This window comes from Papio anubis, chromosome 13, assembly GCF_008728515.1.
Source record: "Papio anubis isolate 15944 chromosome 13, Panubis1.0, whole genome shotgun sequence".
NCBI lineage: Eukaryota > Metazoa > Chordata > Mammalia > Primates > Cercopithecidae > Papio > Papio anubis.
In genome coordinates this window covers 97,578,399-97,594,172 of record NC_044988.1, presented here as the reverse complement: position 1 = coordinate 97,594,172, position 15,774 = coordinate 97,578,399, and the positions used below count along the sequence as shown (strand labels likewise).

The window sequence follows — 15,774 nt, the reverse complement described above, 5'->3', positions numbered from 1 at the left end:
CCCTCAAGGCTAACCTCCAGAACATGGGGGATGAAAGTGAGTCACCCCAACTCAGCAACGCCCTGAATCCAGAACCCAAAACTGGAACCGAGACTCTCCCAAGGAAGATGGTATAGTCTTCCTGTGTCCCCCAGCTTTCTCACTGGGAGAAATCAACGGACAGCCAGCTGGAGTCTGGAACTGGATGGCCCACTGGCTAGCTCACATCCTCAAAGGATCACCACCGCGCCTCTCTCTTAGACACATTACTGATGGTGCCTTGTGATTCCTCAGCTGCCAAGGGTGCCAGGGGCAGGGAGGCCTGAACAGATACCCCATGACAGATACCCCATGACCTGGCGTGCTCAAAAGGCTAATGCGAGGGGTGTGGCTGGAATGTGGGACAGATGCTGGTACATATTTTATCTTCTATCTGAGGTTACATTTAACTTCCTGTGGACATCTGTGCTCTCAGCCAAGAGTGACATAAATCACCTATACAGTGACTGCTCCAGATCTCTAACAGGAATGGAAATAGAGTGGACAAGCCATTTAGGCAGCAGGTGAACATCAGGCATGGAGCCCTCTGGGACCCAGCCACCTGCACTGCTGCCAGGGTGAGCCACATGCCTCCCTGGGGTGGGTGCTGTCGCACAGACACCCAGAGCAGAGGGTGTGCTCACCGCAGCTGGCTTCAACGCATTTTCAAAGTGCTTGCTTCTGCCTCACGGGGCCTGAGTCTCCTTCTGTCTCCTTCCTTGGATCTGCAAATCCCCCTCGGTGCACAGTGGGCACTGGGGGTAGCAGGGAAACTGATTAACAGAGAAGCCGAGGAGGCAAGGGGCCTCCAGACTCTGCAGTTCCGCTTCCCCACCTTCAGGGCGGACACAGGCCCTGCTCCACAGGGATGTCTAAGGGTCGAGAAGGTGGGAGGCTCCCTCACCCCCACACCAGGGATGGGCAGCTCCCCCACCAGCACCCTCAACTCCTGGGCCTCCCTGCCTTCTCCTCCCTTGCACTATGGCCTGGCCCCCCAGACCCCTTTCTGGCTCTGTACTTCTCAGGAACACCCGCTTCATTCCAGCAAAAGGAATTTCCTTTCTGGAAGTCCATTTCTCACAACAGCCTTCGCTAGAATTCCAGCCTTCCCGGGAAGTCACGTGAAAACCAGTCACTACTGTGACGTACACGTGCCGGCCATAGCCACATGACAATGGGAAAAAACTCTACATTTCAGACATTTTTTCCTCTCGGTGGGGGATGGTTCATGCATGCTCAGCCATTCACTCAACAGATACCACTTGAACGCGCCTCTCCCTTCCGCATGGTCACCCCACAGACCTGCTTCCACTGGCGGTAGGTGGAGAACTCCTGGGAGGGGATGAAGACGCTGAGCTTGAAGATGGACTTCAGCTCGGCAGGGAGCCCCTTGGACTCGAAGTACTGGAACTCGGTCTGGGCCTCCCCGATGACCGGCACGTACAGGCACAGACAGAGCATGTTGGCAGCCTGCTGGGTGCTCCACTGCCCTCACCACTGGGAGCAAGTTCCCTAAATGCTGCCGGTCCCAGGGAAACTTGCATAAGACAAGCCCGGCCTCAGCTGTCATTGGCTGCTTAAGCCCTGCCCTTTTACTTAATTGAAAAAAAGAAAAAAACCCTCCCACGGCAAGTCCTGCCAACAGCCAATGAACACAGAGCCCGGGGGAGAAGGTGGCATCGGGTTGCTCAAGTGAGAGGCACAAAGATGAGGGCTGACGTCACCGCTCCCTCCCTGCAGTTAACTCTTGGAGAAGAGGCCGGGTGGCGCGTTCTGCCTGCCTGGGTACCAGGTACAGAGCCCAAACAAACCTTCACCCTCTGGCTCTGGCTGCCAACCCCTCCAAATGAACAAACAGCTTATGGCCTGTCACACGTGTCACACAACACACGTGTCACACAACACAACAGTTTTCTCCTTTTAGTAAATCATTCCCAACTGAAAAATCAGTAGATGGAGACAGAGCTGATTGCCACAGAAAACGGGCCCAGTTCAGCTGTGAGGACAGGAGGCTGAGGGATGGCTGAGAGCCAGGTGCCCAGTCACCCTGGAAAGTGGACCCCACCATGGGCCTGTGTATCCCGCAGGGGAGCTGCCCTGGCCACACACGGCTCCAGGCACAGTTCTAGCTGGCTCCTGCTCCAGGGACCTGCAGCCCTCCACAGCCCACATTGCATTGAAACCTCTTCCAGGCCATTCTGCAGTGTGAGCACCAGCCTTCACCTAGGGGCCCCAGAGTGCCCAGGAGCTGATACGATGGGGTTAGGAAGAGGACACCATGCCGAAGGACCCCCCAGAAGCATCAATCTGGGGTCAGCCGAGGCCTCACACGAGATCCACAGTCTTCAATGCCCACGTCCACTCAGAACACGTAGGAGCCCAGTCTTAGTCACAGCCAGAACTTTGCTGTTCAACACAGAAGCTTTTTAAATGTAAAGTCATAGCCAGGCGTGGTGGCGCACGCCTGTAATCCCAGCTACTGGGGAGGCTGAGGCACGAGAATTGCCTGAACCCAGGAGGCAGAGGTTGCACTGCGCCAGGATTGTGCCACTGCACTCCGGCCTGGGCGACAGAGTGAAACTGTGTCTCAAACAAAAAAGTAAATTCATTAAAATGAAATGAAATTACAAACTCAGTTCCCCAGGATAGCCACACGTGGTCACTGGGCATTTCTGCCACCACGGGAACGTCACTGGGCAACACAGCTCGAGAACGACTCTTTCGGCGCAGGACGATTCTCCGCAGGTCGGCCTGAATTCTCCACTCATTCCTTCCCCCCAGATTCGTGCTGCGGAGGAAGAGACCACGTCACCAAGATGAGAACAGGCTCAGTCTCACCCTTGTTCCTTCTACAGCGCGCCACTTCCTAATATAGACTACATCTTCCCACTACCGGGATGGATAAAAATGGATAGTTATTACTTGGGGATCACAGAAGTAAAAGGACTTCTTAATGCACTAAAAAGCTTGTTGTTAACTTGTAAAGAGGGTATTACAAGATGTTGATACTAACACACAACATTATGAAGCAGAGATCATGACAAGTGATATGACATTTGGGCCCTTCTAATGGAGATCTGATAACGAGTCTGTGAGAACAGGTCTTGGGCTACCCTAGCGACGGATCCTATGAGGTCACACTGGATTATCCAGGCAGATTCCTGCTCAGCTGCCACTAAATCCATGACACTCAGCTGTCTCTTAAGCTGCCCAATCCAGAATGTTCTGCCTTGGGCTATTTTAACACGTATCTTATCTCTACCACCAGGGTCCTTGAAGGTAGAAGGCTCTTGCTTCAAACCCTTGAACCTCCTTGTCTGGAACTAACCTTTTGCCTTGATCAAATAAGGTGCTTCATGAATAGCTTCCAATGAGTGAATTAGCTCAGGGGGCCTCTAACACCCCAATAAACAAACTCATAACCATACTTGATGAAGGCCTATTTTTCTGAGCATCTGCAAATAGAGTTGTCAGGGCATTATACTCCAATGAACAAGATAATGTATCATTATTATTATTATTATTTTTGAGACAGACTCTCACTCTGTCACTCAGGATGGAGTGTGGTGACATGATCTTGGCTTACTGCAACCTCTGCCTCCCAGGTTCAAGCGATTCTTGTGCCTCAGCCTCCCAAGTAGTTGGGATTACAGGCACTCACCACCACACCTGGCTGATTTTTTTTTGAGACGGAGTCTCGCTCTGTCGCCCAGGCTGGAGTGCAGTGGCCGGATCTCAGCTCACTGCAAGCTCCGCCTCCTGGGTTCCCGCAATTCTCCTGCCTCAGCCTCCCGAGTAGCTAGGACTACAGGCACCCGCCACCTCGCCCAGCTAGTTTTTTGTATTTTTTAGTAGAGACGGGGTTTCACAGTGTTAGCCTGGATGGTCTCGATCTCCCGACCTCGTGATCCGCCCATCTCGGCCTCCCAAAGTGCTGGGATTACAGGCTTGAGCCACCGCGCCCAGCCTAATTTTTGTATTTTTAGTAGAGACTGGGTTTTACCATGTTGGCCAGGCTGGTCTCCAACTCCTGGCCTCAAGTGATCTGCCTGCCTCGGCCTCCCAAAGTGCTAGGATTACAAGTATGAGCCACTGCGCCTAGCCTCTATTATTTTATTTTATTTTATTTTATTTTATTTTATTTTTTTATTTTTTATTTTATTTTTTTTTGAGACGGAGTCTTGCTCTGTCGCCCAGGCTGGAGTGCTGTGGCCGGATCTCAGCTCACTGCAAGCTCCGCCTCCCGGGTTCCCGCCATTCTCCTGCCTCAGCCTCCCGAGTAGCTGGGACTACAGGCGCCCGCCACCTCGCCCGGCTAGTTTTTTGTATTTTTTAGTAGAGACGGGGTTTCACCGTGTTAGCCAGGATGGTCTCGATCTCCTGACCTCGTGATCCGCCCGTCTCGGCCTCCCAAAGTGCTGGGATTACAGGCTTGAGCCACCGCGCCCGGCCTATTATTTTATTTTAAAGGAGGTTCACATTTATAAACAAAAGAGCTGAACCTTAAAATGCTGGTCTTTAGGAATGCTCATTCTATTTTATAAAATGAGATGTTGCCCTATTACAAAAAAAAATGCTGGTCTTCCTTTGTTAAATTATTGTTTGCTTCTGAAACTAAATTACACAGATCTGTTGAGTATCTCATTTTAGTGATGACTGCAGTGATTCTAATACAAAAAAGCAAATATTTTGACGAATAAATTCAATTGAAGATTTCATTTTCTAATAAAGTATATTTTAAAAATGATTATGGCACATATTACTGTACCATTGAGTTTTATAATGTATCTAACAAAAGAAATCTGAGAAAAGATTTGAAAATGATACTAAATAAAAGTGAAACCTGTGTTCTTCTTTTTTCTTTCCTAAGATGGAGTCCTGCTCTGTCACCCAGGCTGGAGTGCAGTGGTGTGATCGTGGCTCACTACAACCTCCACCTCCTGGGTTCAAGCGATTCTTCTGCCTCAGCCTCCCGAGTAGCTGGGACTACAAGTGCCCACCAGCATACCTGGCTAATTTTTTTTTTTTTTTTTTTGAGACGGAGTCTCGCGCTGTGTCACCCAGGCTGGAGTACCTGGCTAATTTTTAAAAGGGTTCTAACTTATTTGCTGCTGTGACTGAGTCCCATGGAATGTCTTCATTGGATAAACTTCAATTGGCGTTTGCTTATTTAAATCATCCATCTTACTGAGTTTCACAGGTAACTCAGGACTCCATTTTCATATAAAAATGGAGAATTCTACCCAAATAAGACAATCTCTAGGTGCTAGTGCCCAGGACAACTGCTCTATGCCTGGAATTGCAGACTGTGGGGGCCTAGAGGGGCTCTGGGATCATCCCTTAATCTCCAAGTTAAGCAAACAGGCCTGGGAGAGGTGACCTGATTTGCCCAATTCCCAAAGCCTGTCAATGGCAGGGCAGGGCCTTGCACCCAGGGTTCTTGTTACAATATCCACTTCAAACAGCACCCAAAACAGATTTTAGTATTCAGTTCCCAAAGGATGCCGGTAAGCTGGACACTGGGAATGACAGTAGGTGATACCTCATACTGGAAGGCGGCAGGTGTGTGGGAAAGGTGTAACTTGAGCAAGTTGAGCCCTAGTTAAATACAACCAAAAACGGTGTTTGTGTCACAGCTTCTGAACGCCTCTGTGAGAACTAGATTATGGAGGAACTAAAGCAGGCCTCGGGTTTTAGCCCTGATGCTTCACACCGGCCTGCTTGACACTCCAAGATCTGGGCACAATGCGCATTGTATGCGATGCCTCACTGCTCTTTATTATTCTGACTGTGTGGCACAGACCCTCATCGGTTTCAGCTCCTCCGACGTCCATTCCTATGACTAGTATTCGGAAACAGTGACAGCAACACTAGGACCCTTAGGATTCAGATTGCAATTAATCTATAAAGTAGCAGTTCCTCTCCTGAGCATCTTCTCACAGCAAATCTGCCAATGCCACCAAAAGTTTTCCTTGTTCTACCACTATGTTACATGCCGGAAGAAAGGAGGTGCTTCAGGTAAGGGCCGGAATACCATGAATAAGAACAGGGCAGGTACAGTGCCTCTGGGAGTGTAGCATTAGGTCAGAAAGTTCCTCTCCCTCCTCTGCAATGACTCATACTTAGCCAGAAATATTAACATGTGAGGCAGCTTTGCCAGCATCCAGCCGCTCAAGCCCCACCCACCCTTAAGGCTCTCAAACCTCATTGGCGGCTGTGGCCACAGTGTCATTTGATGATCAGGTTGCCATGACAGCCTAGTGTAGCCGGTTTCCAATGAAACCTGCCTACACTTGGCAGTTACACACACAATGAGCAAAATTCTCTGTGCTTCCAAGAAGACAGCCCCTCAGGATTTGAAAGCTTGCATGCCGCTGAGGGCACCTCCCACTCCAGAGTAATGGCTTTCTTCTCCAACTGAAGATTAACTGTAAGACAAAGATAAAGGGGAAAACTGGAACAGTTCCTAGAATAAAAGCTTGCAGGAACCTCACTCACTAGCAGACATATTTAAACAGGGGAAGTGAGAGCAAAACAAAGTAGTGCTTCTGGGATGCTGAGAAGCCCGAGAATCCAGGTGAACTTTTCTTTTTCTTTTTTTTGAAACAGAATCTCGCTCTGTCACCCAGGCTGGAGTGCAGTGGCGCAATCTTGGCTCACTGCAACCTCCGCCTCCTGGATTCAGGCGATTCTCCTGTCTCAGCCTCCTGAGTAGCTAGGACTACAGGCACCCGCCACCACGCCCAGCTAATTTTTGTATTTTGAGTAGAGACAGGGTTTCACTGTCTCGAGGCTGGTTTCGAACTCCTGACTTCGTGATCCGTCCACCTCGGACTCCCAAAGTGTTGGGATTACAGGCATGAGCCACTGCGCCTGGCCTAAAGTGAACTTTTCAAAAACGTTTCCAAAACATTCTGGGGGTCCTTTTTGTGATTTGGTGAGGCCAGCCCCAATTAGCCAGTGATCACAAACCCCAAACACCTTCAGAGCACTGCTCTGGAAAAGGATGCGGGCTGCATCCATGCTCCTGTTGCTCCAGTTCTTGATCTATCTGCTTTGAGAGTCTATCCTTTCCAGATGTGCTTTCTCTCTGGCTTCAAACCCAACCAGCTGCTCCATATCCCACTTGGGGCTCCCCCCATTTGCAGCCAGCTGAACTGTCTCTCCGTGGTGATCAGCCAGTAAAAGGTGTGGGTCTCTTGATTCTGCAGGCCAGGAACTAAGCTGCTCAGAACAGACAGTCCTACCCTGAGGCAGTCCCTGGAGGGAGAGCTGGCAAGGGGGTATTGTATGATGCTGAAAAATAGAGCAGCTAATTGCTAAAGACAAAAATAGGTGATTTTAAAAGGCAGCCAGCCATTCGAGGTAGTAATAAGGCAAGCAGGTCTACAGATAAAAGTTCCTCACAAAGCTAGTGCCACAGCCATTCCAATCTTGCCTAAAACAATCAAAAGGTAAAAAGTGACACCCTCTCTTTGCATATTAAGCACGCACATCTCAGGCAAAACAGACTCTGAGAGACCCGCTGCTTTGCTCAGAAGGAACCCATCAAAGACTAAGACTTCTCCCCAGTGCCCACATGACTGCAAGTGTTATTACATCAAAAGTCTCTAGTAGCAAAGGCAAAATGAACTTTTATTTCTTAAATGCAGCAATTCAACTTAACATTTCTGTGGTATCTACAATGTGCCAAACAGGGCAGAATCTCCTTTTCTTCTCTAATTTTTATCCTGAGTAAAAAGATTCAAAATAACCAAAGCTCAGGAGGTGAACAAGGTCACTCCTTAGGCAGGGAGGAGAAATCTGAGCCAAATGGCGAGTTCCTTTCTAATACTGAGCACTCCATTAGTCTCGTTAAAAACTGCTTTCCTAAGGAGACAACCAGGCAGCACAGGACAAGGATTTGGGGGTGAAATCTCAGCTCTACCTCTCTTTAGTTGTTTAACCCTGGGCAAATAATGTAACCGTTCTGCCCCTCAGTTTCCTCATCTACGAAATGGGGATACTACCACTTACCTTGGCTCTTGTGAGGATGGTAACTCAGGTTCTGGGCTCAGGAGGGATGAAAGACCCCAGAGCTGGCAGACATGCAGCGGCCGCAGTCATTTCCAGAGGGGCACCAGCCTCTGTGCCTCATGACTCCAGCCTCTCCTCAGACCCAGTCTCATGCCTTCACTCTTCCTCCCAGACCCAAAGGAGAGATGGGTCGGACCCAGGCAAGGGGACTGTGACCTTCAGGATGCCAAGACCACCCCCACAGCTCCAAGCAACTGGGTTCCAAGGTCGAGGCGCACTCTCGCCCCTTTAGCTTCGCCCTTCCTGAGCTGTTCAGATAAGCTAAGGCACACTTTCACAGTCTGCCCCTCACTTTCAAATGGCCTTCTTCAGCCAAACTAACAAATCCTAAGGCAAATCTATCACAACCTTCCTTCCCTCAACAGCCACACTGGGGTGATTGCAGTGGGTAATGCAGCTTTCACAGGGGCCACAGAAAGATTTTAGATTGAATTTGTGGGCTTCCTCATTGCCTACCACTTCTCCCTGAACCCCAAACTAACGTTATGAGTACTCCCTTCCTCCCCACACTCGTTTTTTTCCCCAGGAAAATGATCCCAGACCAGGCCCTAAACTAGGAGGTCCTCTTGAGGCCAACATTACCTTAGGAAACTGCTCTGCAGGTCCAACCACCAGCAAAATGGTGGGTCTCTTTTCCGTGGCCTCAGCCCTTCCGTCCTGTTTCCCCAAAAAGCTTGCCATCTGGTCTGTCCGGGCAGGGGCTGGGGTGCCTCTGACTTCATGATCGTCCCCCTCTCTGGAGCCTTGGCACCCAGCCCTGGGGAAAAAGCTAGCTAGGAAATGCCACAGCATCTGCAACATCACAGTCTCCTCCAAACGCCTCCGATGGTGACTGTTCACTTTTGAGGGATGTGACCACAATACCAAGGCTCTCTGGCTACACAGCTGCTGGGAAGACTGGCCTGGGAGTTCTCAGGCTGGAAGCTCTGCATGCAGGGGCGGTTTCCTGCTTTTTCAAATGTGCTAGCACTGCTGTCGTGCCCGGCCTGAGAAGTAGCTCACTGTAAGGGAGCCTTGCCGGGCTGCCGGCAATAAGGAGAAAGCAGCTGGAGCTTCTTCAATAAAAACTCACTTCTGCAGGTGATGGTGAGCAAACGTTTGGCTTTTTTAAAAAACAACAACAACAAAAAGGAAAACGCGACAGCCAAGCAGACCACTCCCAGAGGCAGCAAGCAACTTCGAGCTCCCAGTTATTCAGCTGTCCTCGCTCATCACCCAAGCCGAGGACCCGAGCATCCAGTCTGCATTCTCACTGCAGCAGAGCCCGGCCAATCACCTCTGCCGACACTACCAAGTTCATTATCCCCACCAGCACCAGCCCTCCAATCACAGGCAGCTGATTGCCTGCATGAAGCCCGGCAATTCTGCAGGGAGGTGCAGACTCAAGCTCCAGATGAGGCTCAGCTTACAGAATCCACTCTGAGCTGGCTCCTTAGCAAAAGTAACTCCGTGTCCTCCACCCGGGTTGCTTCCAGAAGGCATTCACCATCAAGTGCAACATCATCAACAGTCCTTGGCAGCACGTCCTAAGAGCATTCTAGAAACATTTTTCCTTGTTTCAAGATCCAGTTTTCTCCAACAGAGCCCACGCCATATCACAGCAGCTACTTCTGCTGCGTCTACCTCCAGAAGATGAGCTGCCTCGGGGCAGGGACCAAGTCACAGATCTTTCTGCCCCTAGGACTAGGCACAGATTAAGTCTGTAGACTGAACTGTGTAAAAGGTCATAAATAAAAAGGAATTAATCTTTGGTCATTTGTTTCTTAGTTTACTAACAGATAAAGGCACTGGCTACTGTCATCCCTCACTGCAGTGACCCTCTCATAGTGTTCACAACCTTTACTGATTGATTGATTAGTTGATTGATTGAGACGGAGTCTTGCTCTGTCATCCAGGCTGGAGTACAGTGGGTGGCTCTCGGCTCAACGCAACCTCCACCTCCCGGGTTCAAGCGAATTCTCCTGCTTCAGTCTCCCGAGTAGCTGGGATTACAGGCGCCCGCCACCGTGCCTGCCTAATGTTTGTATTTTTAGTAGAGACAGGGTTTCACCGTGTTGGCCAGGTTGGTCTCAAACTCCTGACCTCAAGTGATCCACCCACCTTCGCCTCCCAAAGTGCTGGGATTACAGGCGTGAGCCACCGTGCATGGCCCCACAACCATTATTTTAAAAATACAAACACAAAGCTGGATGTGGTGGCTCACGGTTATAATCCCAACACTTTGGGAGGCCAAGGCAGGCAGATCATCTGAGGTCAGGAGTTCAAGACCAGCCTGGCCAACATGGTGAAACCCCGTCTCTACTAAAAATAGAAAAATTAGCCGGGCATGGTAGCAGGCGCCTGTATTCCCAACTACTTGGGAGGCTGAGGCAGGAGAATCACTTGAACCCAGGAGGCGGAGGTTGCAGTGAGCCAAGATCGCACCATTGCATTCCAGCCTGGGCAACAAGAGTGAAATTCCATTAAAAAAAAAAAAAAAAAACATAAAATCAACTTGTTAAAAGACAAAGTATAGAAGAGAGGGGATTGTGTGCTGCTATTTATTCCTAGCTTGTATTTGTGAAGACGGCCTCCGGAAAGACAATCAAATTGAAGAGAGGGTGTGCGGCAGGGAGGGCACTTGCGGCTTTGAGAGACGAAAGGCAGATGAGAGACGTGTTTTCACCATCCTCTTAAATCTTGCGAAACTGAACCATAAGCATGTATGACCCAGACATACACACATACACACGTAAATAAAACAATTATTGAAAAAGAAGGCCGAGCACAGTGTCTCACACCTGTAATCCCAGTACTTTGGGAGATGGAGGTGGGCCGGCTGCCTGAGCCCAGGAGTCTGAGACCAGCCTGGGCAATGTGGAGAAACCAGCCTCTACAAAAAGTAAAAAAAAATCAGCCAGGCACTGTGGTGCATACTGTAGTCCCAGCTACTCAGGAGGCTGAGAGGTGGGAGGATCACTTGAGCGTGGGTGGTCGAGGCTGCAGTGAGCCATCACTGTGCCACTGCAGTCCAGCCTGGGTGACAGAGTGAGACCCTGTATCAAAAAAAAAAAAAAAAAAGACGATATGGAGAGAAAGCAAGATGGTTGAGATGGGGTCCTAAGGCTTGTTCTGAAAGCTGAAGGAGCCTGTATCTGTTGCCCTCTCACTAGATAAACAGAACTTGTCCAGAAGCAGTTTTGCATGTTGATTAAATGTACAGTCTCTGGAGCCAGACCCCATATTCCAATCCCGGCCTTCACTTATTAGCTGTGTAGTCTTGGCTAAGTTACTTCAGCTCTCTGTGCTTCACTATCCTTATGTGCAAAACGGGGTTAGTACTTCATAGAATGGGTTAAAGACTAAATTAGAGAATATATAAAGCTCTTAGGACAGTACATGGAGCTATTAGCTATTTTATTATTATTATTATCTACAAAATGATTGTGAGTCATCCAACTAGGTCATTTTAATACTAAAGAAGAGCCAGTCCACAGCCAAAAACCCTAAGGAAATAAAAATCCTTTGGCCAGGAGTGGTGGTTCACGTCTGTAATCCCAGCACTTTTGAGAGGCCGAGGCGGGTCTTTTGAGCCCACAGTTTGAGACCAGCATAGTCAATACAATGTGACTCTGTCTCTACAAAAAAATCAAAAATTAGCCGGGCATGGTGGTGCGTACCTGTAGTCCCAGCTATGCGGGAGGCTGAGGTGGGAGAATCACCTGAGCCTGGGAAGTGGAGGCTGCAGCCTGGGTGACAGAGTGAGACCCTGTCTCAAAAATAAATAAATCAATCCTTTAATGAATGTGAACCCTGTTTTTAGGCACAGAAAGTCTGGCCAGATGGAAGGGATAGTGATGTTTTGGCTTCCCATCTACAGACGTAAGAGAAATCCCTTATTTAGATTACCGCTTTTTAATTTAATGCACTTCCTCCTACCACAGAACTGGGTTATGAGTTCAGGGGCTTCCAGCCAAGATGGGACCAAGTCACCTTCCTGCCTACAACTACAAGTGCAGACAAAACATAGAAAACCATCTTTCCCAGCCACTGGACAACAGGCTAAGGACACTGATTCCTGAGAAATGTATACAAATGAAGCCAGGAGCGCTTCCCATTGCCCCAGCTTCCTGCCTGGAGCTTCCAGTCTAGGTGCAGAGCGGAGAAGCCAGGTGGAACCCAGCAGCCTCCTGATGTTCAAGAGATGGGGCTGGGAGGCTGGGGAGGCCAGGCCAGGGCAGCTGGAGTGTGCAAGACAGAGCACTGGAGAGGAGGGAGCTGCACAGAGGGTGAGCTCCCCCAAGGGTCCCCAGGGAGTCACAGCGCATGGGTGGGAGGAACCTACCTGAGCATGGAAAAGAACCATCCCAAAGGATCACAGGGCTGGGAATAGTCCCGTTCCCGTCAGCCAGAGTGGAAAACCTCAGAATACAGGGAGGTTTAGAAAGAGCGCTCAGAGGATTTTGCCTCTACAATGAGGCAAAGCCAGCCCTCGGCTAAATGCTGTCCTTGTTCTGCCCAACAAAGCAAGCCCTGCAAGGGTCAAACTACTCCAAGATAAAGCTCAAGAATACTCATAGGAATACACTAATAACCAGCACCCAAGAGGGTGAACTCCAGTAAAAAAATGAATAGGAACTACAAAGAAGCAGGAAAAGACCCATAATGAGGACAGAAATCAATAGAGACTGAGCAGAAATGATAGACTTAGGACACAGGGACATTCAAAATGATCATAATTGTACTTCCTATGCACAAGAAAGGAAAGATCAAGTATGTCATGTAGAGACTCCGCAGATTAAAAAGCCCCACCTCAAACTACAATGTCTCAGATGAAAAATGATTTTAACAGATCAGACACTGCAGAAGAAAAGATTAATAAACTTGAAGACACAGCGATAGAAACTTCCTAAAATAAAACACAGAGGAAACAAAACAGAGCATTGGTGAGCGGTGGGATGACCCAAACAGGTTAACACCCATAGCTGGAGTCCATGGGGAGGGGGCTGAAAACATAATTTAAAGAAATAATGGCCAAATTTTTCTCCACATTTATTGAAAGCTACAGATCTACATATCTAAGGCGCTCAACAAACCCTTAGCACAAGAAACATCAAAAAAACTAACTCTGACACATCACAACTAAATTTCAGAACACCAGTGATAAAGAGGAAATCTTAAAAGCAGACAGAGAAAACAAGACCCATTACATACAGACAAGAATGACTGGGTTCTGGCTGGGTGCGGTGGCTCAAGCCTGTAATCCCAGCACTTTGGGAGGCCGAGACGGGCGGATCACGAGGTCAGGAGATCGAGACCATCCTGGCTAACACGGTGAAACCTCGTCTCTACTAAAAAAATACAAAAACCTAGCTGGGCGAGGTGGCGGGCGCCTGTAGTCCCAGCTACTCGGGAGGCTGAGGCAGGAGAATGGTGTAAACCCGGGAGGCGGAGCTTGCAGTGAGCTGAGATCCGGCCACTGCACTCCAGCCTGGGTGACAGAGCGAGACTCCGTCTCCAAAAAAAAAGAATGGGTTCCAGCCAGGTGCGGTGGCTCATTCCTATAATCCCAGCACTTTGGGAAGTTGAGGCGGGTGGATCAAGAGGTCAGGAGATCGAGACCATCCTGGTCAACATGGTGAAACCCTGTCTCTACTAAAAATACAAAAACTAGCTGGGCGTGGTGGCTCATGCCTGTAGTTCCAGCTACTCAGGAGGCTGAGGCAGGCAAATCACTTGAACCTGGGAGGTGGAGGTTGCAGTGAGCTGAGATCGCACCACTGCCCTGCACTCCAGATGGCGACAGAGCGAGACTCCATCTCAAAAAAATAAAAAGATAAATAAAAATAAAATAAAAGAATGAAAATAAAAGAATGACCAGGTGCAGTGGCTCACTCCTGTAATCCCAGAACTTTGGGAGGCCAAGGTGGGTGGATCACAAGGTCAGGAGATTGAGACTATCCTGGCTAACATGGTGAAACCACGTCTCTACTAAAAAAAAAAAAAAATTAGCCAGGCATGGTGGCAGGCACCTGTAGTCCCAGTTACTTGGGAGGCTGAGGCAGGAGAATGGCGTGAAACCGGGAGGTGGAGCCTGCAGTGAGCTGAAATTGAGCCACTGCACTCCAGCCTGGGCAACAGAGCGAGACTCCGCCTTGGGAGAAAAAAAAAAAAAAAAAGAATGACTGGGTTCCTGAGTGAAACACAGGTGACTTTTTTGTTTTATTTTGTTTTTTTTTGAGACTGTGTTTTGTTCTGCCGTCCTAGGTGGAGTGCAATGGCATGATCTCGGCTCACTGTAATCTCTGTCTCTCAGGTTCAAGCGACTCTTCTGCCTCAGCCTTCTGAGGATCTGGGATTACAGGTGTAAGCCACCATACCTGGCTAATTTTTGTATTTTTAGTAGAGATGGAGTTTCACCAGGTTGGCCAGGCTGGTCTCGAACTCCTGACCTCAGGTGATCCACCCACCTCAGCTTCCCAAAGTGCTGGGATTACAGGCGTGAGCCACCACGCCCGGCCCAAAATACAGGTGATGAATTAAAAAAAAAGAAAATAGGCCGGGCGCGGTGGCTCGCGCCTGTAATCCCAGCACTTTGGGAGGCCGAGACAGGCGGATCACGAGGTCAGGAGATCGAGACCATCCTGGCTAACACGGTGAAACCCCGTCTCTACTAAAAAAATACAAGAAACTAGAGCCAGGCGCGGTGGCTCAAGCCTGTAATCCCAGCACTTTGAGAGGCCGAGATGAGCGGATCACAAGGTCAGGAGATCGAGATCATCCTGGCTAACACGGTGAAACCCCGTCTCTACTAAAAAATACAAAAAATTAGCCGGGCGAAGTGGCGGGCGCCTGTAGTCCCAGCTACTCGGGAGGCTGAGGCAGGAGAATGGCGTAAACCCAGGAGGCGGAGCTTGCAGTGAGCTGAGATCCGGCCACTGCACTCCAGCCTGGGCGACAGAGCGAGACTCCGTCTCAAAAAAACAAAGCAAAACAAAACAAAACAAACAAAAAAAGAAAATAGGCTGGATGCAGTGGCTCATGCCTGTAATCCTAGCACTTTTGGCAGCCGAGGCAGGTGAATCACAAAGTCAGGAGTTCAAGACCAGCCTGGCCAACATAGTGAAACCCCGTCTCTACTAAAAACACAAAAATTAGCCGGGTGCAGTGGCAGGCACCTGTAATCCCAGCTACACGGGAGGCTGAGGCAGGAGAATCGCTTGAACTTGGGCAGCAGGGGTTGCAGTGAGCCGAGATTGCCCCACTGCACCTCCAGCCTGGGCTATAGAGTGAGACTCCGTCTCAAAAAAAACAATTAAGAATGACTGGGGATGTCCCATCAGAAATTGTCAATCCAGAATTCTATTCCCAGAAAAATATCTTCTAAAAGAAAAGCAAATTAAGAGATTTTTTTCAGACATGCAAAAGGTGAAAAAGAATTTATCACCTGCAGGTCAGATCTGCATTTACAAGAGATGTTAAAGAGAGTCTTTCAGGTGCAAGGAAAATGATACTCGATAAAAACTGAGTCTATACAAAGAAATGAACGCCAGAAATGCTAACTATGTGGATAAATGAAGGACCTTTTTCTTATTATTTAAGTATCTTTTTTTTTTGAGATGGAGTTTTGCTCTTGCTGCCCAGGCTAGAATGCAATGGTGCAATCTCAGCTCACTGTAACCTCCGCCTCCTGGGTTCAAG

At 49.1% G+C, this 15,774-nt stretch overlaps 1 protein-coding gene and 1 long non-coding RNA gene across 8 annotated transcripts in view; one reads left to right on the top strand and one right to left on the bottom strand.

Moving 5' to 3' along the window:
• The window catches only part of SLC25A25 (solute carrier family 25 member 25), a 43,862-nt gene that overhangs the window by 9,558 nt on the left and 18,530 nt on the right, over nucleotides 1–15,774 (bottom strand). The window contains exon 1 of one of the 7 annotated variants that reach the window (XM_003911904.5): nucleotides 8,677–10,031. The exons of 3 other annotated variants lie outside the window; for them this stretch is intronic. In XM_003911904.5, coding sequence (XP_003911953.1) covers nucleotides 8,677–8,895 — 219 coding nt within the window. In that variant the 5' untranslated portion in view covers nucleotides 8,896–10,031. Of the gene's footprint in view, nucleotides 1–1,320; nucleotides 2,511–8,676; nucleotides 10,032–15,774 lie in introns of those variants that run through there. 3 more of the 7 variants (XM_003911903.5, XM_009189099.4, XM_003911901.5) reach the window with 3 other exon arrangements.
• Nucleotides 6,308–9,218, top strand: LOC103878495. Its single transcript, XR_638719.3, has 2 exons — nucleotides 6,308–6,448; nucleotides 9,175–9,218. It is a non-coding gene; the product is annotated as an uncharacterized LOC103878495 (long non-coding RNA).